The sequence below is a fragment of the Haplochromis burtoni genome, unplaced genomic scaffold, assembly GCF_018398535.1.
Source record: "Haplochromis burtoni strain Fernald_Lab_line unplaced genomic scaffold, NCSU_Asbu1 Contig_93, whole genome shotgun sequence".
Lineage (NCBI taxonomy): Eukaryota > Metazoa > Chordata > Actinopteri > Cichliformes > Cichlidae > Haplochromis > Haplochromis burtoni.
The window spans coordinates 249,165-269,518 of record NW_024582454.1 but is presented as its reverse complement, the minus strand read 5'-3'; the positions used below and the strand labels follow the sequence as shown (position 1 = coordinate 269,518).

The following is a 20,354-nucleotide window of genomic DNA, read 5'->3' as shown; positions in this document are numbered from 1 at the left end:
CACTGCACTCTGCTCACAGGCCGGTACTTCCACTGAGCCGCAGACTTTGATGTGATACGTACCCGAGTTCCCGTTTACCTAGACATACACACAGAGCTCTGACCTTCCTATGCTTCTAAACAAAGAATATTTCTGTTACAGTGAAACCTTTGAATCAAATAGACTTCCTCTGGTTAGAAAGTGTTCAGTATATCATCAGCTCACCTGGACTTCCTTGGAGAGGTTTGACAGGTCAAATGTAAACTGGAGCTGAGAGTCAGTAAGCTGGCAGCCGCTGATGTTAGTGGCATCTGAACAGACTATCGGGGTTGGCCACTCAAAGAAATAGATGCAGCCCTGCAGCCTCAGCATTTGCGGAGAGCCCTGTTCAGAGATAGAAAGTAGTTAAAAAATAACCAGGATAAAGAGAACAGGCAAAAAGTAAATACTCTTATTATATAGCTCTGCTGACCAGCTCGAGGCCTCTCCGGCAGGTAAAGACAATGGTTGAAGTGTAGTTCTGTAGAGGGTCCAAAGCACACTTTGTTGAGCTGTTGTAGGTGATGGATACCTCCCTTGTTAATTTGTTGAGCTCTGGACCACGGGTGGTGCGACCAATTTCCTTCAAGAGACAATAATGAAAATTATTATTTTATTAACATTAAGTCCTTGTGATGTCACTGCCTTGGTAAGGCAGATCAAAGCAATTAAACTTTTTTTTTTTTTTTTTAAATAGTGTAAAGGACAGCATTTGTCAAAGAACTCACCACAGGTGGTCCGTCATTTGGATCCATGCAGACAGCGGCTCCAGGTGGGCAGTTGACCCCAGGGATGGGGTTTAGAGGCTGGCAGATGTTGACGTAGAAGTCTGGGTTATCCGGGTCAATGTCGTCATCTATTCTCAAAGGAGGAACATGCAGACTGTTAAGGACTGACACAGTGCATATTGTTGTACAGGGACTCGTCATTTTAACTCAAAATGATGCAACTCTGCTATATCTATAGGTGTGAGAGGTGAACCTGTGTCTCACTGACCTGTTGCTGTGTAGTATCCGCTGACATGAATCAGAGGAGTCAGGTCTATGAGAGCAGAGCCGTTCTGGACTGAATAAGTTACCTTTTTATTAAAGGAAAAGCAGAAAAGAAAAATCCCTTTTTAGAGCACAAAACTATACTGTAAGTCATGAGCCATCAAACAATTACAACTTTAGAGTCCAGGAGTTCAACCATGTTTATTTTCTAATGTTACCAAACTTTTAGAGACTACACAAAAGCTTCAGGGACATCTGCTTATCATTGGACATTCCCCGCTCCTTTGATGACCCCAAGAAGCTGACTTCAGGTGACCTGTCTGCCTCTGTTAACTTAAGTTTGCTTCTCTCTGAGAAATTATGTGCCATATTAGGAAAGAGCACACCCTGTTTTCCAACTGAACTGCAGTATGTCAAAACAGCTTTTCAAGATAAAGGAAGCACTGCAACAACAGGCTGTATTGACTGTATGCAGTCTTTCTGTCTAAACAATTTTCTCCCTCATCTGTGCAGTGAACAGTAAGCAGCTGGTTATATCACAGCAAACACAAACACGCTATAATCATTTATGATTTTTCATCAGCTGTGAGGCTGTAGCTCAGGCCGTATAGCAGGTCGTCTACTAATCTGAAGGTTGGGGTCTGCATGTGTGCATGTAGTGACACCAAGGTTCACTCTGTTGCATCCATTGGTGTGCTAATTGTTAGCTAGAAAGCACTTAAGGTGCTTGTATGAATGGGTGAATGAGACAAGCGCTTTGAGTACTCATGGGAGCTGGAGTAGTTTTTATACAGCACTTTTCTACTTAATTTACTACAAGGGGAAAACACTAACTTTATTTATTTTTAAATCTTATTACAAAAGTACATTCCTTTTCCACCTGTGATGGACTGGTGAGTCTTCTCTCACACAAACATACTTACAGGCTGCTCACAAACCAACGGTGTGTGGAAAGCGAAGAAGTGCGTGCACATTTCAGTGTTTGAGCCAATCAGCACTGGCTCTGAGGGGGCTGAGCTCATGCTAGCTGGCCTGCACAAACACAAAACATTCAAACAAACAAACAACATTCACTCGTTTATTCTTAATAAATATATTAAAATCACCAAGGTTGCATTAAAAAGGCGTTTAACAAATCTGTAAATACTTGTAGTGAGTTTACTCTTATTTAAAAGATGAAGCACTACTTCATCAATAAAGCTCTCACACTAGCTTTTCCATCACTACCAGATTCTGAAATAAAGGATTAATTCAAGTTAGTTTTATATTTAGGAAAATTGGAGGAAACAAATGACACACAGTATCACGATGTATACAGGTATGAATTTTCTCTTAAGGGGCACTTTAAATCTCAGTTTGCTATTCCTGAACAACGCAGGTTTGAGAAAATGTGATTCCTGAGAATGCTCTATGCTTGACGTAGTTATAGATGAAAATTAAGATGCAAATGGAGAAAAATGTACCTGCAGATGAAGCTGATGACGGTGCTGTGGGTGAGGCTACGGTTTGCAGGGCATGGACTTCCTTCTTCATAGGTGAGCTCCAGAACATGGTCCTTGTATGAGAGCTTATTGCTCACCTTACCACCACTGACCACATCACTGCCTTCCTTAATGCACACAGCTATAACACATATTCATGGAGATCATTCAGAAAGCTTTAAATGTAAAACACAAAAATATAAATATTCCATAGATCTGTTCTACCAGCTGGAAATCTGCTGAACGCTCAAAGTTTTTTGGGAAATATTTATATTTCTTAGCGAGTGAGTGATCAAATTCAGCTCAGACTCTGGGATTCATTTTTATTATTACTTTAATTAATAGTATTTTTTTCAGGACTGCAAATATATCCCATTGTTGAGCATTCGAACCATGACCTTACTGCACTTGTATTGCCACATATTATTCTCCCCCACTGTGTATCTGATGCTGATTAAACATTTCTTAGCATAGCCATCATCAGTTACAAATCCAGACCATTTTTTAACTCTCTGGTAAGCGAGCGGTCAATAATTTGAGAGAACCTGGAAATTCAAGTGTCTGTTTGGGTTTCATTCGTTGCTTGTGTTGCAGACAAACAGTTATGACGTTCTTGGCGTTTCATAAAGTTTCTGAATATCTATCAAGACTAAACAGTAACCAGATGAAAGTTGAAGGAAGCAATCTCTCCTAACTACAGAGGCACTTTGTTTTTTTTATAAAGTAACTGACTGGTTAAAAGCAGAACTGATTGCCTGAAAGTGACTCCTGTATACACTCTGATTCAATGATGACATAACAGAGACCTCTGATCGTCTCAGTGACTGAAGAGGAATGATCTGCTAGACTTCCATCGACATGATTGCACAACAGAGTCAAATTTATCTGCTGCGCCAAATTGTATAATATTCAACTGAGAGAGGCCCTGGACCAGAGAAATATGTGAAGCAGCATACCAAAAGCTACCACCACTGCTGATTTTTCACAATTCATAGAATTAAAATAATCCAAGTATACTTCTCAACTTGGTAGATCTTTCATTTCTTTGTAATCAGAAATTGGCTAATATAATCCAGAAATGTGGTGCGGCTAAATTAACAACTCGCCGATTGCAGTGACGTACCAGTGTCAGGGCTGCAACCAGTGTTGGCCACAGATCCACAGATGTTCATGCGGAACACCATCTTCTGGTCCTTATGATGGTGCACAGTGTAACCCTCATTCTTCTTCAAGGGGTTCAGGTCAAATAAATGACCTATGGAAGAAGTCATGGTTTAGCACTGCGGCTATTTAGAAATAGATATTTAACTTGTACACATCTTTACACACTCTTCAGAGAATACCAGAGATCAGCAGACATAAAGAGGAATAAAAAGGGAAAGCAGATGCTTTTTGAGAACTTAAATTTAAATGCATATTACCATAACATTCTCCTTTTATTACTCCAGCAGGTATATCAAAATAAACAAAGATGATATGAGGAGAAAGTGTGTGTTTCTGACCTGTAGCAGGGTTGGTGACTCTGCAGTTGTCATGCTGGACACTATTTAGAGGGCAGGCAGCAGCTGTTTTCCACATGAAGGTGTACACACAGTCTTCAATGTCAGAGATCAGAGTAGGCCGAGAGTTCTATGTGGGGCATACTATATATTATCAGTTTTTTATTTTTTTATATGTTTTAATAACTCAAATTCATACTACGTGTGAAAAGCAGTGAGCCTCTTCTTACATGATCATATTCTCCCTCACTGTGGTTTAGAAAGCCATTTTGATGCTCAACAACTGATATATGCAATGTTTTACAAGGAACTCGACTGCACACAAACTTTTACTGCTCATCTTTGAGTACGCTTTCATAAACCATACTTATGTTTTTTGTCACACTGGAATGCGGATAATACTGTCCATTTGCAGGCTTCCATCATAGACAAGAATAGGCCGCTGGTGTACTGCAGCAATTAGGACATTTCCGTCCCTACTAGACCAGAAAATGTGACCTACCCAGATCTCATATTCATCTCACCTTCAGGCATGACGCTTATGAGGGAACTTCCTACGGGTCTGTAGCAAGTGAGAAGCAGATTTCATGGTTTCAATTATTCATAAAATATTGGGCACTGTTAATTCTATTATTTAAACTCTAAACCAGAGGTAGATGTAATGACATTACTGTATCCTTTACACCAACCTTTCTGCTTCACCAGCGACCTACAGACGTTAATGTAATACTGTTTATTCGTGTCCCCAGTGGGAAGTTCCGCCTCCCAGTTCCCAGAGTCCATAGCCAGAGGTGAGAGGTCGTACGAGCGACCCTGATCATCACTGACAAGAGAAAAGGAAAAAAGGAGAAAATTCTGAACTGTGGTCCTTTCTGTAAATGATAATTAAATTCTACTAAGTTACACAAACTACATACACTATAAGAAAAAAAGAAGTCCGTGTGTTGGAGTCAAATTGTTAAATGTTGTCATTGTGTTACTTAAATTTGTAAGTCTTAGTTCAAACTGTAGGATCAAAGACGTTCCTTTGTCACCTCTCCAGCCAGTTTGTTGCTGGGGGAGGCTGAAGTGTTTTATTGTAGGGATCTATGTGAGGGTTCTGTTTGTTGCTTAGTAATCTTCCTGCTTTTATGATCCCTTTTGGTGAGCAGGAGGTCACACAAACGCACTCCCCAAACACAAACACATACACTCACATCACCACACACACACACACATCACACACACACCCACACACACCCTTATCTTTTAGAACATAAAATTGGAAGGCAATAATGACACGAGGACGATTTACTTGTAAGAGCAGCTGGTGGTCTTGACTGGGACACAGGCCAGTGCAGTGGGCCAGTTGAACAAATAGGTGCAGTCTGGAGTCTCCCTAATATACTCCGGTTCTCCCTGAAAAAGTCAAGTAGCATTAGACACAATTGCTTAAGAGCTTAGAAGACCTCTGTGTGTCGTGAAAAATAACGGCCCAACATTATGTGTTAAAAAAAAAAAAAAAAAAAAAAAAAAAAAAAGACCTACAGCATTCCTGGACCTGGTTTAATTTATTTTTTTTTTTGTATACATCTTGTTTATATTTTTTATCTATTCAGAGATCAATTCTGCAACTAACAGTAATGTGTGCAGAAGGCAGGCCCTGAAACACAGTGGTCATTTATGTGGAGACAAACCACAGGATGATTCTTTCAACCACAAATCTCCAAGTGCAAAACTGTCACTCAGTCACCAGTCAGTCTTACAGATATCTGATCTGTTGCTCACTGTTAACAACCCCTTCAAAGCTACATAGGAGGAGCAGAATTTCTGTGTGTGTTAAACTTACAGGATTCCTGTCAGGGTTGCAGGAGAAGTAGATATTGGTAGACCTCTCATAAACTTTATGGCAGATCTCTCCACTGGTGTAGTTCAGGATGATCTGGTCTCCAACATAAGTTAGCACCTGGTTTGCCATTCCTGTGTTCACACGAGCGAAAATTTTAAAACACGAGTACTGTAAAAATGACAGAGTTTCTTATACAGTGTAATGTTTAATCTGTCTTTTCATACCTGCGATCTTATGTTTTCCTCCGGCAACTTGGCAGGAGGAGACAGTTTCACCTGTCTTTTTGTGGGTGCAAACATCTTTTTGGAGTCCGCCGCAAATTGAAAGATAGTAAGTGTACTTGGCAGCATTTAGGAAGTAATCTCTACCCTTCAGAGAGCTCAGATCAAATTCATAGCCACTCTTAGGGTCACGAACTCGACAGTCAGTACCTATGAGGGAAAGTTCGGATAATTTATTGTCCATTTCCATGGTGGATCAAATGCTAAAATGTACAGATTTTGTCTCTATGTTTAACCTTAAGGAACAGTTTCTGTCCACTGTCACAGACGTTTTTACCTTGTGACTTCCTGATAGGGCAGGCCTCGGACGTTCGCCAGATGAAGACATATTCACAACCATCTATACGGTCAAACATGGGAGAGCCCTTGAAGTAATTACAAATGGACACAAATAATCAAAATTTAGATTAAAAGAAATTGCTACAGGTCGAGTTGAACATGCAACATTTAAAAGACAAAAAAGAATTTTTATTTGTGATTTGCCTAAAACAGACAAGACCAGAAAAAGCTACAAAAGGTATTCAGAGATTAATTCGGTACACATCTCAAACAAATAAAATGAAGGTATGCCTCTATCATGAAATCCATTTGCAAATACCTCAAGGGGAACTTATTTTATGTATTTTTGGTAACAAAGTAACCATAAAATGTAGCTTTCAGTTAGTGAGTTAAAGTCTAACAGTGCTACTGAAGAAAGCACTAAAATAAACAGTACACGTTTTCAATCACTTAGCCTCTATCGCAGTTAGAAACTAGAAAATAAACATCACATTTTTCCTACCAAATCTGATCCACACAACTAAAACATTTATATTATAATAATATCAAATAGTCATTTTGTGAACATTATGACTGGGTTAGTTCAAGAGTCTAAAAACACTCACCGGGTTTTCATCACACTGAAAGATGATGCGAGTTGAGTACTGGGACGAAGACCCGCATTTGTCTCCATTCTGGTACACCACGCTGATGGAGCCATCTTCTGCTGCCTGTGGGCTGGACTGGATGTATCCCAGGTTGTATCCTTTGCCATCAATGACAACGCAGGATCCCAAAAAGCCCACTGCAGACAATACAAAATGTTATACTCTAACTATTTGCCTGCATTTTTCCAGTAATATCCCGTGCCATCCTTACAGTCTAGCATTTAGGAAAATGCCTTTCCAAAAAACAAAAACAAAAAAAGTCATTCATATTTTTATTTAGCTTTGATGACAACATGCATTTGCTATGAGATCATTTTTATAAACATCACAACATTTATTTACATCCAGAACTGAATTAAATGTTAAGAACTTTTATTGATGATGGAAAAGTCAGACAGCTGCATAAAGCTTTTTCCATTTGTGGAAAAACTTGGTCATTGACTTTGTAAGTAGAAGTGCTCTCTGAATGTTAAACATAGCTGTGATTTCAAATGTTGATGTCTATTAATTATTTGGTTGTTTTTTGTTTTGTTTTTTTTGTTTTTTTTGTTTTTAATTGGACCGCATCAGTTCCTCAGATTCCATTTCCCCACTTTGGTTACAGATTTTCATAAATGCATTGCACAGTTTCTAAACGAGTTTCTGTAGTTTCATATTCTTCGTTTTTTTCTTTGCTTGATGCAGGCCAATAATTTGACCCTTGTGAAACGGAGTAAAATCTCTTCTACGCCCACAGAATGGCAACATGGTTGTTTACAAAGAGAGAAGCTACTCACTGCATCAGTTAGGGTTCATTAACCCGTTCCACTCAAAGTAATATTAATCACCGATCTCCAATGGAAGACTCTTCTTATTCTCTGCTCTGCTTATTTACACCAAGTAAATGAAGTAAGACTATCAAAAAACATATGTCAGACTTAACTGGGTGTATTTTATAACAATAAATTGTAAATGAAGGCAAATCAGTTAACCAGCAACCTGTACAGTTTAAATGTGGTATCAGACTAGGTTAACAGTTCATCTGCATATTTTAATACAACTTCTGGAGGCTTACTGCTGATTTTTCGCTGTTTAAAACAAATGGCTGTGGAAGGAGCAGATACAAAGTTTGCTTGTCTTCTTCACATTGGAGTTTGCTGATCAGGGGCTTTGGTAAAAGTAAAAGTTTAAATGGTGGTCACCAGAACAGCAGCTTTTTTGGGCGCCAGAAACACGTGTTCTTTAACTCTACCTGCGCTCATCTTCTCAGCACTGGCTCAGTCTCTTTGCAGTGTGTAAACAGACTTCACATTAAACTGTGCCAACGTCATAGTCTCCGCTGCTGTTGTTGGTGTTTCTGTTTAAAACTGCACCCTGTGTGGGCTTAATGTTGTCAGAATTTTTATTCACTAGCTGCTCTAAACATGTTTGCATTGCACGTCTGCTTTAGTCGCAAATGTGGGTGAAACGCTCACATTAGCATTTCCATGGTGACAATGGCGAGCTACGGAGCCGTGCCTCAAACAAAGCATCGAAGACTTCGTATCGAGAATTTTTTATAAACAAATTATTCAAAAAAAAAAATCAATGAATAGTTGCAGCCCTAGTTGTGTCAAATCCTCGTCAACGTCAAATCCTCTTATGTCTATCTAAACCTGTTAATTTCTCACCTGGACACTCATCTACACGTGGGAGGGGTTTGCAGACGTTGATATAAAACCTTCTTGATGTGCCTGAATCTGTGTTTATGGGATTCCATGGGTAGTCATCTTCATCCCGGATCAGGTGACTCAGGTCATACTCATTACCATGCAAATCTAGAAGTGAAAAAAATAAATCAGATTTGTTCATTAATTAATGAAGACATGTTCAAGTTAGTAAACTTTTTTGTAATCTAACAAATTCTAAAAAAAAAAAAAAAAAAAAAAAAAAAAAAAAAAAGGGTCAGCCAATCCAAATTAAGTAGCGCATATCCATAATCACATACTGGTGTGTGTGTGTGTGTGGTGTGTGTGTGTGTGTGCGTGTGTGTGCGTGTGTGTGCGTGTGTGTGTGTGTGTGGTGTGTGTGTCGTGTGTGTGCGCGCGCGCGCTTCTGTGATCCTGCAGTCAACTGGAGCAGGCATGCAGGCCAAAGCGGTGGAGAACTCAAAGAGGACGTCATGGACCACATGCTTAGGGGAAGTACTCATGTCCTCTCGCACCAGTTTTAAGGATCCAGGGTAAGACTTTGGATCACACACAAAATTAATCCGGAAGGTGTCCCGAGTTGCTGATGAAAAAGCAAAAAAAAAAATTTAAAAAAAATAAATAAATAAAAAAAAAAATGGAGGAAAGTCACAAAAAGTGCACCACTGTAACGTAAAAATAGCATCAGTATTTTTGTTTATAACCATAGTGTTGTTTGATCAAAATACAAAATGAACGGACACTTGGCCATGTCCATCATCAGATCTCACTGTGTGACACATTTCAAGATCCAGCGTGAACTGCTTTATTTTGTACATTTTCTATTGTGCTTTTGCTACCTGTTGGAACGTCAACAGGTCCCCTGTATGTTAGTTGGAGGATGCCGTCAGTTGAATACTGGAGGGTCTTCTCCTCCCCCACAGGGCTGATGGGGTGCTCGTTCTCCAGCTCACAGCCAGCCATTCCCTGACCACATTCAGCTACATCTGAGCAGATGTTTACCTGCAGGTAGGTGGGATACCACTTTGAGTTTGTGTGCTTTATGCGATATTTCATACCATATAATATGTAAACATCTTAAAGACAAAGTCTGTGAATGCACAATCGAATGATGTAGTCCAGCATCACACATCCAATTCAAAAACTAAAAAGAATACAAAACAACAGGTAAATCAGCAGTAAAAAGACAATATTTTGGATCATTTTAGTCACTTGGCTGCCAAAGCTTATAAATGTTGGTGTTTACGTTTTATAGTTTTAATGTTTTTGTTTGTTTTTTTTATAGGTTACATTTTTATTTAAAATGTTAAATTCAATTTTATTTATATAGCACCAAATCATTTTATATTGTAAAGGCCCTGCAATAATACAGAAAAAAACCCAACAGTTAGACAACCTCTAATGAGCAAGCACTTTGGCGACAGAGAGAAAGAAAACGTCCCTTTCAACAGGAAGCAACCTCTGCAGAGGTTAAAAAATTAAAAGAAGAAAAAAGTGCTAGTTACACCCCAAGTTAAATGATGTGCAATCATTTTAAAGCTGAAACTGTTCTTTCATCAGTCTGCATTCATAAGGTTTATCCGTTAAGATAATTCATTACCCTTTTTAGTAGCATTTAAAAGAAAAACATTGTTTCATACTTTCACATTTTTTAAAATAAACTAAACAAGGACAATAAACATTTTTCATCTTATTCTGAAGTTTCATGAACTACAATCAGAAAGCTTCATCTGCCATGTTTTAGTGCTACGTAATGCGCTATATAGCTCTAATCGTTACCCTACACGGCTGGCAATTAAATTCCCTCCTCACAATGCTTTATTTGATTAGAATTTAATACAACCATTTGGAAAATATCACTTGAAATGCAAAAATGTAATGTTTTCCATAGCACTGCGACACTTCCATGCAACACTTGAGAGCTATAATTTGCAGAAATTATGTATGCTGGCAGAATATTGTTGAAGTGTCTTACCAGGAATTTCTTGCCATTCCCACTTGTATTGTATCCGGTCTTGGAAGCCAAAGGCGTTAGGTTGTACTCAAAGCCAGTGTTGGGGTCCACCACAGCACATGTCTGATATGCCAAAAAAAAAAAAAAACCCACGCAGATTACAACCATTTCAAGTATTTTGTTAAGTTTACCACAGTGTATCAATTACAATTAAGTCAAATTAAGACTTAAGATCCATGCAAGTACACTTACATTGTTTGTGATGGTTCTGATGGCACAGGCTGCATTGGTCTCCCACATAAAGGTGGCAGTGCAGTTCTGGTACATCAGGAATCGCGGTCCCTTAACCTGAATAGTGCAGAGTGCAAACATTGTTACACTCAAACCACCACTGTAGACAGCCAGCAAGCCATTTTCTTCTCAAAACTGCATTTACTCACGAGAGTCCCTCTGGAGCAGACCAGGTGAATGCGCGTTGTATACGAGAGTTTCTGACCGTCCGAATCACAGGCAGAGCCATCTGTGAACTCCAGCATAAGGCGGTCCCGTGCTTCGATGATCGGCCCTCGCTTTGAAATGCCCATGTTACTGACTGACACCTCCTCCTCTACAGAGCCCTGAGGGGAGGCAGGAGGGAAGAGGTGAATAATTGAGTATCAGACACCAGTTACACTCTGCAGTTACTTTGAGATTCTTATTCAAATGTTCACCCTGAGCATGTTATTATAAAATGGGTGGAAGCAATATTAAAAAATAAAAAAAGAGCAGCAACAACACAGAAAAAACATTTGCCGAATGACTTTGTTTACAAAAATATAGCAAATCATATTTTGTGTCACTTTCTTCTGGGTTATTAAATGTTTGGTACGCCTATATTCATGTCCAGATCTTTCCATCTCTAAAGGCACACTAGACCAATCAATAAATATTAACATATTAAAAATAGTGTAGCAAAATAAGTATTATCGTTTCTGTCAACTGTAATATAAATTATATGATGGAAAAAGAGGAATTTGTTGTTGCCAGCTCTGTTGTCAGAGTTGACTGTAACTGTCAATTACACATGTAGGGATGGTAGTTAGAGACAAAGCCAGACAAATTTAAAGTTCAAATCAGTCCACTCTGCAAACTGCTTCTTGGTTGAATTCCTTTAACCAGTGGTAAAGTCATACCTCTCACTGTTCTCTTTGCAAATACAGATAGTTCTTTTTTCATGAGCAATACATTAGTAAATCTGGCCCATAGTGGTATAGTCACAATTCTCTAAAACCAGCAAGAAAAATTAACACAATCAATCATAAACCCGAAGTGGATTTGCAACAAGGCCCCCTTTCAATTCAGTTTCACAGTCCTTCTGGTCAGGCTATATATACACAAGATTTCAATGCAATGAGAAAAGATTCAAAGTCAAATTTGCCTCAAGACCTTTGAAAAACGCATCCCATCCAGGCCTCGACTACCCAATCAGAGTTGGCAAAGGGGTGTATGGCTGGACTCACTGGTGTCCAGATTCTGATTTTGACAAGGTGTTTTGAGGATGATACTCAAGCTATGCTTTCTTGTGTTACTGCAGTTCACCGTCTGGTCTCCACCAGGGAAAGTTTGGTATTCACCAGAAGACTGACATGAGCTGTGTGTTCTTCCTCAGTAATGTCGCATCCCTCTGATTCAGTGGAGGTGTTTAATGTTACAGACCTGCTTGGTTACATATTTCATCTCGCAGATGGATGCATCGCGGTCGCAGCCATGTACAGGGCTGATGGGGCGGCATACGTTGATGTAATACTTCTTCAGATTATTGCTGTCGGATAAGTCCATCACCTGCCAGTTGGAGGTGGTGTGTGACAGGCTGAAATTGAAGAAGAAAAGCTTGACGAGGAGGACAGCAGATTGGCAACAATTCAGTGCTGGACTGGATGTACTTATTTTCATGGCCTTGGATTTAGACACTGGTAAAGCAGTTGCTGCACAATACTTTTTAAAAGCATTACCTGGATAAGTCATACTGTTCCAGTGTGTCTGGATCGGTCACCAAACACTCATGGGGTCTTTCAGGGCACGCGTAGGAGGTATACCAGCGGAAGTTGTACGTGTACTTGTCTTCTATCTGAACGAAGATTTTAACAAACAGATGTTTATATACAAATCATACAGGAGACACAAAATACGTCAAACACTGTTTAAACAATCTGACAAAGAGGTAGGGAGGATTTTACCTGGAATTCTGGGTTTCCTGGTCCAATTTGTGGGTCACAGAGGAAAGAGATGAGCGTAGATCTGGGAGTGTGCTCTTCGTTGTTGTATGGGGTGCCGTTACTGTAGTTCAGCTGAATCAGCCCATCGTAGTACGACAGACGGGAGTTCTGTTCCCCAAGACTCCAAGAACTAAAGAAAAATATATGATGTAATTTATTCATGTTTCTTCATTGCTGAGTGTATTTAAATCACTCGGTTTCAGGATCTTTAATTTAATAATGAGTGTGTTATTCAATATTGACCTAAACTTTTTACACACAATGTTGTGTGTTGGGATGTAAAATGACCAGTATAATGTACAAAATGCAGATTGATAGAAGGAATGCTTAACTTAGGCTTCCAAAAACATATAGATCCTAAACTAAATACATTGTTGCACAATGCGTGACGCTCATTTATCCCTCTTCTTTCCACTACACCTTCAATACAGCAGGAATTTGCAGTGCAATCAGATGGAGGCAGATTATTATTGAATTCTTGATCCAATTGGTATTAAAATTAGCAAACTAAGGTAACACAGCAAAAGCACACTACGAATACTTCAGGGATAATTTACATTGATTTCTCAGATTTGTGAGAAAATTCACGTCACTTCATTTTTTTAAGCACGGTTGTTTTTAAAAGTGCTTAAAAGTGGAGTGAAAGTTGAGAAAGTGGGGCAGAACAGAATAAAGAAGTGCGATTCTTCTTGCATGTTTGTAGCCTGTAGTCTTACTTCTTTTCCACCTGGCATGCGCCGGCCTTCTCAGGACACGACGAAACACTGACTGGACCACAGACGTTGATGTAATACTGATAGATGCCTTTAGTCAGGTTGTAAAAACCACCATGAGGCTTGGAGAGAGGCGACAAGTCGAAAGAGAAGCCTGTGGAGAAGCTAAGGTTAGTTAGAGGTTAACAAGAGGATTTAAAGTAAAGAGACAAGAAAAAGGCAACCACAGGTTTTTTTCTTCCTGGTTTGCCATCATGAAAGTAACATGTGAGAGGGCACACGTGAAACCTACCATGATACAGGTGTTACATTCTCCACTAGGTGGCAGTATCGAGCAAGAGTAGTGAAACCATGGTGGTATCAGATAACTTTTTATTAATTAACTTTTTCAAGATTATTATTTTGTCATTCCTGGCGTGTGCACACACATGCACAGACAGATGCACACAGCTGGAATTAATTGCTAAGAAAACATAATTCATTTTGGATTTGGAAGTATTAATTTTTAAAACGATCACATATTAAATGGAGCAAGATCCACTTTTCTATCCCCTTTTTGTATTTATATATATCAGAAGACAACAGGTGTTTTCTTTATTTTCTTTTATAACAGTTCATTTAAACTGCATAAAAACTACAAGATATGCAATGAGCTCTAAACTGAATTGTCTGGAAGATGATGAAAAAAAACACAGATTTAAAATAAAATAAAAATTGTAAATCAAGAAATACTTAAAACTTTGAATTGTGATTTTTTTGCCTGTCCTTCATTTCTTCCACATGTAAAGTATATTTGACAGCAAAGCACAATCAGCTGTATTTGACACAGACTGTCAGATTGTGTTGAGAATGTTGACGCTGGCAGACAAATACAGAGTAGGTGCGCCCCACTGAAGGCAACAGTGTTAATTAGAGCTAAAATCAGTAGTCAGTTAATCTCAGTTCACTGCTGTTAAATTTAAACTTAACTGAATTCAGTGCGAGACATTAACGTCAGCATTTAGTCATCTTATCGACTGACAGAGGTTTACCCCGACTTTTACAAACAGCAGTGTTTTTCAAACACTACACTATGTTCTCCTGCTTGGAAAGGACAACTGGGTGAAACAAATGTGATCAATGCATTCACTGTCTACTGAGGTAAAGCAGACTAGCCCAGAGTTGCTTTGCAAATCTTTAAAGAGCTTTACTGTGTGAATCAGTGAAGAAAATGACAACTTAGTCTGCAGTCAGTTAGTGTTTATTATAATCTGAAACTCTACAGAGATGTTGACAGTCAACTGATTTATGGGTCTGATTTTTGCACTTTTACAAATGTGTTTCTGTTTGTTATGATTTTTTAAATTCAATATGAGTGCGGGATTAATTGTACCATTTTCTAGCAGTTCACAGCCAAAACAAACTATATCATGACTGTAGCCAGTGGAAATTAATTTTAAGAGCTCAGAAAGATATACGATCAGATTTCCAAGTGAGACGTGAAGGATCATGATTACCCTCTTTTATCTTTCAAGGAAAAACTTACACAGAAACTTATTTATGGATTTGTGGCTGAGAAATACCATTTTCTCCTTCCTAAAAGCCTCTATTAACCCTGTTGCTACCTTGTTTTCTTCCATCCATTTTCTTGCTCAAATTAAAAACTAATGAGGAAAAGCCCACACATATTTTATAGTTGTCTGAGCGTGTCATACCAGCTTGAGGGTCCTCCACCTTGCAGTTGTCTCCCTGCGTCTTCGAGAGGACGCAGGCGGCGGCTGTGTACCACTCCAACTCATAAACACACTCATCAGATGAGACGCCAAGAAGGACAGGAGCACTATCGAGATCTCCTGCAGGAGTACAGGAAAAAGAAACGCAAAAGAGTCAAAAGTAGCAGAAACATAACTAAGAAAACAGAGGAGAAGAGGGTTTAAAAAAAATAAAAAATACCTGGTTTGCACTTGAGAGTCAGGATAGTTTTGATCCTTGTCTTGTTTTGGGTGCAAAAACTTCCATCAGTATACACCAGCCTGATGTCGTTTCCAGTTCTGGTTTTCTGGGGAGAAGAGAGGAAGCTTCCCAGGCTGATAGTTCTGTTATTCTTATCTGAATAAGAGACAATACATAAAGCACAATGGTCATATTCACTGCAAGAAAAATACGGTTTGTCTCATACTTATTGGGGGAAGTATGCATGAGGACCAAAATACTATAACTTGTCAACAAATCTATTAAAGTACTCAGATTCAACCAGATTAATCTTTAAGAACGCCCTCCTTGTGGACATTCTTACCCACGGCACACATGGCGGCATCCACTGGACAACCAGCTGCCCTTCCTGTAGGGATGACTTTGTGGCAAACATTCAGGTAGTAACGCGAGTCTGCCTTTGACGATTTATCATCCACCACCTCCCAGTTCTCACTGCCCTCTGACTCTGAAGCAAGAAAGAAAAAACAAACATACAAAAAAAGTTGTTTTTTTCCCCCTAATTTTTCAGTCACACCTGAAAGCATGGTACTGAACAGGTGCTACGATGAGAAGCTATGGGCACAACCAAGTGAATTAACAGTAATTATAATAAAAGCAACAGGGAAAACATAGAGTAATATAATTTTAATTTGAACCACATAGTAAATTATTGTGTGTAAACCTAAAGAGACAAAACACGCTAGATCGACAGTTTTCAAAGTGAAATACAGAAATTCTTTATGCTGAGTAAATAAACTTAAGCATATGGTATTTGTAGTTAGCTACATAAATACATGCATATACCTATGTACCCCATTTCCTCCTTAACAGGTCGGCCAATCTGAACCAAACTTAATACCAACATCACTGCACGACAACGACATGAAAAATTATAATAAATCCCAATACTTTTAATTTTCCAAGATATATTATGTCATTTCATCATCATCATCATCATCATCATCATCATCATCATCCCGTGTCACTCATATGTAACCTAACAGTCACCAAAAGTTGCACCAGGGAAGAAATTGTGCTCAAGTCACCGCTAAACACTAAATTAAGAATTTAAAAAGGCACCACCTGCCAAAAACTAGGCTTTTGGTGGAAAAGCAAAACCATTAGTGGAAGAGAAATTTAACTGATCTGTTAAAACTCACCTGGGTATCTTGTGAGGGGTGAAAGGTCATAACGCTTGTTGCCATCTGTGACCCGACATAACAGATCCTCCTTCTCTTTGACGCAGGCAAACGCCGTATCCCAGTTAAAATAATAAGTGCAGTCGGTTTCCCCAGCAAACACTGGATTCCCTCGCCCGCCGTGGGCTGCAAGAATTAAAGGCAAATAATATAGAAGTAGTTAATAAAGACTGAACTTCACCTGAAACTCCATATTTATACATTAAAGGAACAATGTGCAAATTATACAAGGTGAGCCTTACAATCATTTCTTATTTATTTAAATGGAAATTGTGCATTTATTTTATGAATGTGAATTTTATTAGAGTTGTCTTAGAGATCAACTCCAACGACGCTCATGAAAACTAAATATTATTTCGATTTCCCTTTTTGGAGTTTGACCTCCTATTTGCCTTGTCTGTGCAATTTGCTTTGTTTTACAAGGCAGAACACCGTGTAACTCTTTTACTATACAGATATGTCCGCTCCGTTTTTTATTCTACTGCCAGGTGGTGCCAAGAATTTCAGCATCTGTGAGAAAGCAGAAACAAGTTGACTCACAAGCAGTCTTGTTGCACTGAAAGTTGATGATGGTCATTCTCTCAAAGCCAGAGGAGCATTTGAGGCCATCTGGATAGATCAGAGTCAGATCTCCATCTGAATAACTGAAGAGGAGGAAAAACAATGGAAAGGGGAAGTAAGGGGGTTGGAAAAGCAAGATTTGCTCTACAGTTCCATGCTCATGGATCAATGTCAGGATATCATTTTGACAATTTACACATCTCAACAAGCAAGTTTATTAAATCAAATTAGAAAACTTATTTTCAAAACCATTTACAACTTTAATAATAAAACCATCTTTGATTCTTTTGTATTTCGTGATTCTCTGACGAATAGTGATCACGGCCAGTGGACTATTCCACACCCATACTCCTATACACACACTTCACAAACATACAGAAATTACCGTAATGTCTGGTTCTGATATTGTCCAGCCACAATCTTCCTTCCTTCGCCATTCTTCACCTGGCAGGATGATATGAACGGCCCGTCACCACATTCCTGAGTGGGAACCCTACCACATATGTTCAGGTAGTAGATGTAGCTGTCAGGTGTGCCACTGGGCCCAGACTGTGTATAGTATGGATGATCCGAAGCTACAAACACAAGAAAGCATTTGAAAGTTTCAGTCAACATGTTACTGATTTTTATCTTACTGCACATTACCTATTAGGAATATCAACAGAACCAATAACTACTCTTCAATAGCAAAATTCTGACAACATGATAACTACACATATATGTATGTGTATAATGTTTGTTTATACATATATAATACATATAGCTAGATGATAGTTAGCTTAGCTAAGGCTGGAGGCAGCTCTTCTAAAACTCTTATTAAACTGTACAAACTGTTGCTTAATATGTGGAAGATCAAAACAGGACGTAATGTAAGAATTTGCGAACACCTGGTATATGTGTTTTGTTTTGTTTTTAAATAACCGTCGAATAAAACCTATGTTTGAATTTCCTGGACCCTGAAAATGTTGAAGAATATCAAAGCCTCTTAAGGTTTTTCCACTTTTTCTATTAAGCTAAAAATGAAGGAAGCATACTGGCTGCATCTCAGCACAGCGCTCAAAAAAGAAAAGAATGCATTCAAAACTCATCAGATCTCACTCCAGTGACCTGCTGGAGGTCATTTTGTAAGGCTCTAGTAGAGCTCATCCTGTTCTACCCTTGCACAAAGGAGCAGATACTCATCCTGCTGATCGGTTAAGGACTTTCTATGGCTTTGTCCAGCTCTCCTGGAGTAACTGTCTATATCCTGGAATCTCTATTATGCTCTTGAAACTGTGCTGGGAAACACAATAAACCTAGTGGCAATGGTACATATTGATGTGCCATCATTGAGGAGGCTGAACTAGTGAAAAAAACAGTCAGAAAAGATGAGGGGAGAAAAATGTCAGTGGGCTCCACCTATAGAACCATTCCTGTTTTGGAGGTTGTCACTGTGTTGCCCCCCAGTACACCTATTCTTAATTTCATGACACCAAATATGATTAGCAACCCCTCTGCTACTTATTTGAGTAGGTCAATATTCCAGACATTTAATAGGCTTCCTTTAATTTTTTGAGCAGTGTACAAAAGTGTACAAAAAAAAAAAAAAAAAAAAAGAAAATCACTGATGGCCATTGATTTGAAATAAGCAGTTTGTCAATTTAAAGAACAAGAAAAATGTTTATATAGTCACACCAAAACATGAAGCAGGCAGAGATCTGAAAACAAACATGAGAAAAAACATCTTTTTCCTTAAGTTTTTCACTTGAAACTATCCTTTTGTCCCGAACTGCAGACTGCATCATGGCACACAGACTTCAAATGGACTGTGGCAGTGAGTGGAAAAACCTTTCACATTTCTAACAAAACCAGGAGGTTCATACACCATTTAGTCATAAAGTCACTTCCTCTAAATGGGCCTAAAAAAAAGCAGCAACATGAGACAGTTAAATATGTAAAACAAGTTTTGTGTAACTGCCAAAAAACTAAATACAATGTTTGAGCTTTATTTTGCTTTTACACTACACTTCTTCAATTTAATTCAGTTTTATTTATATAAACAACAGCTGCCTTAAGGCAACTGACAGTTTTGTTTTTACTAGCAGCCCTTTGATAGTTACAACCTTATTTTTCTAATTGTAGAAACCAGTTTGAGGAACAAGGATGTATTTGCCACATGGCAGCATTTGTAAAGCTAATAACTCGTCATGTTAACCTGACATCAGCTGAGTGTGGTTTACTACTACTTTATTTTTATTTGCATTTGATTTTAATAGTTCCCCCATTGACATTTCATTCTTCATACAACTATAAGGAATAACTTATAAAAGGTTGTTTAAGCTGTTTAAGATGTTTTAGAGGAACAAAAACTTACAGGCTAAAGTGAGAGGAGTTAGGTCTATGGAGATGTCATGCTGTTCGCTGGTCAGTTTGCAGGTATGGCTCTCCAGATAGTCTCTGTGACAAGCGTATTCAGTGACCCACTCCACCTCGTAATGGCAGTTTGGCTTAGCTATCATCGTAGGAGGGCTGCTCTGTGAATGTGAAAATTAAGTAAAGTTAGGGGTTATGGTTCATTTTGCTAGCTGTGCAAAAAAACAAAAACAAAAACACCCCCACTCCCAAAAAAACAACAACAATAATAACAATGAGTATGAATACATTTTAAGCAGTGAAACAAACAATTCATCATGAAGACTGTAGCGTAACCTACCAAATGCCTGCTTGATGGGCATCTGAAGGTGATGTTGACTGCTGGTTTGCTTGATCCACAGATTGCTGGAGGATTCGAGTCGTCACTTAAAGAATACTGTAAACTCAAGCTGGAGAGGAAAAAGTGCAAGAAGTATGAAAAACTACTAAGAAAAGGTCTTCTTTTCATGTTTATTTTTTCATATAACCAGTCGGTGCTGACTTAACCTGTGTTCAAACTTACCAAAGGTTATGTCAACACATACATGTATTTAAAAACATGACTATAGCACATCTGCACATTCTTGACCTTCTGATAATCTTTTATTCCTGCATATACTGCCTCTTAGCGCCAAG

The 20,354-nt window shown here is 38.7% G+C and overlaps 2 protein-coding genes across 2 annotated transcripts in view; both read right to left on the bottom strand.

The window, feature by feature from the left end:
* Positions 1-20,354, bottom strand: part of igf2r (insulin-like growth factor 2 receptor) — a 51,650-nt gene that overhangs the window by 14,651 nt on the left and 16,645 nt on the right. The window contains exons 7-30 of the mRNA XM_042222729.1: positions 20,020-20,128; positions 19,681-19,840; positions 17,713-17,902; positions 17,307-17,410; positions 16,728-16,892; positions 15,890-16,033; positions 15,547-15,702; positions 15,309-15,446; positions 13,618-13,768; positions 12,863-13,031; positions 12,638-12,753; positions 12,342-12,495; positions 11,087-11,263; positions 10,899-10,994; positions 10,668-10,769; positions 9,532-9,694; positions 9,101-9,275; positions 8,675-8,823; positions 6,984-7,162; positions 6,377-6,464; positions 6,043-6,249; positions 5,819-5,949; positions 5,285-5,388; positions 4,680-4,813 (exon numbers count right to left, since the gene is read on the bottom strand). Of these exons, the coding sequence (XP_042078663.1) occupies positions 4,680-4,813; positions 5,285-5,388; positions 5,819-5,949; positions 6,043-6,249; positions 6,377-6,464; positions 6,984-7,162; positions 8,675-8,823; positions 9,101-9,275; positions 9,532-9,694; positions 10,668-10,769; positions 10,899-10,994; positions 11,087-11,263; positions 12,342-12,495; positions 12,638-12,753; positions 12,863-13,031; positions 13,618-13,768; positions 15,309-15,446; positions 15,547-15,702; positions 15,890-16,033; positions 16,728-16,892; positions 17,307-17,410; positions 17,713-17,902; positions 19,681-19,840; positions 20,020-20,128 (3,461 nt within the window). The remainder of the gene's footprint in view (positions 1-4,679; positions 4,814-5,284; positions 5,389-5,818; positions 5,950-6,042; positions 6,250-6,376; positions 6,465-6,983; positions 7,163-8,674; positions 8,824-9,100; positions 9,276-9,531; positions 9,695-10,667; positions 10,770-10,898; positions 10,995-11,086; positions 11,264-12,341; positions 12,496-12,637; positions 12,754-12,862; positions 13,032-13,617; positions 13,769-15,308; positions 15,447-15,546; positions 15,703-15,889; positions 16,034-16,727; positions 16,893-17,306; positions 17,411-17,712; positions 17,903-19,680; positions 19,841-20,019; positions 20,129-20,354) is intronic.
* On the bottom strand, positions 1,106-4,124 carry LOC121814860 (cation-independent mannose-6-phosphate receptor-like). The gene is made up of 4 exons (XM_042222728.1): positions 3,994-4,124; positions 3,615-3,746; positions 2,474-2,633; positions 1,106-2,042 (listed from the first exon to the last, which is right to left on the bottom strand). Exons 1-4 carry the CDS (start codon positions 4,067-4,069, stop codon positions 1,916-1,918), a joined length of 495 nt encoding a protein of 164 aa, XP_042078662.1. The 5' UTR covers positions 4,070-4,124; the 3' UTR covers positions 1,106-1,915.

Coding starts and splice junctions, on each gene's coding strand:
- LOC121814860 (XM_042222728.1), bottom strand. CDS start 4,069: ATGTGGAAAACAGCTGCTGCCTGCCCTCTAAATAGTGTCCAGCATGAC. Junction 3,747..3,993: donor AGTCACCAACCCTGCTACAG/GTCAGAAACACA, acceptor CTTCTTCCATAG/GTCATTTATTTGACCTGAAC. Junction 2,634..3,614: donor TGGTTGCAGCCCTGACACTG/GTACGTCACTGC, acceptor TATGTGTTATAG/CTGTGTGCATTAAGGAAGGC.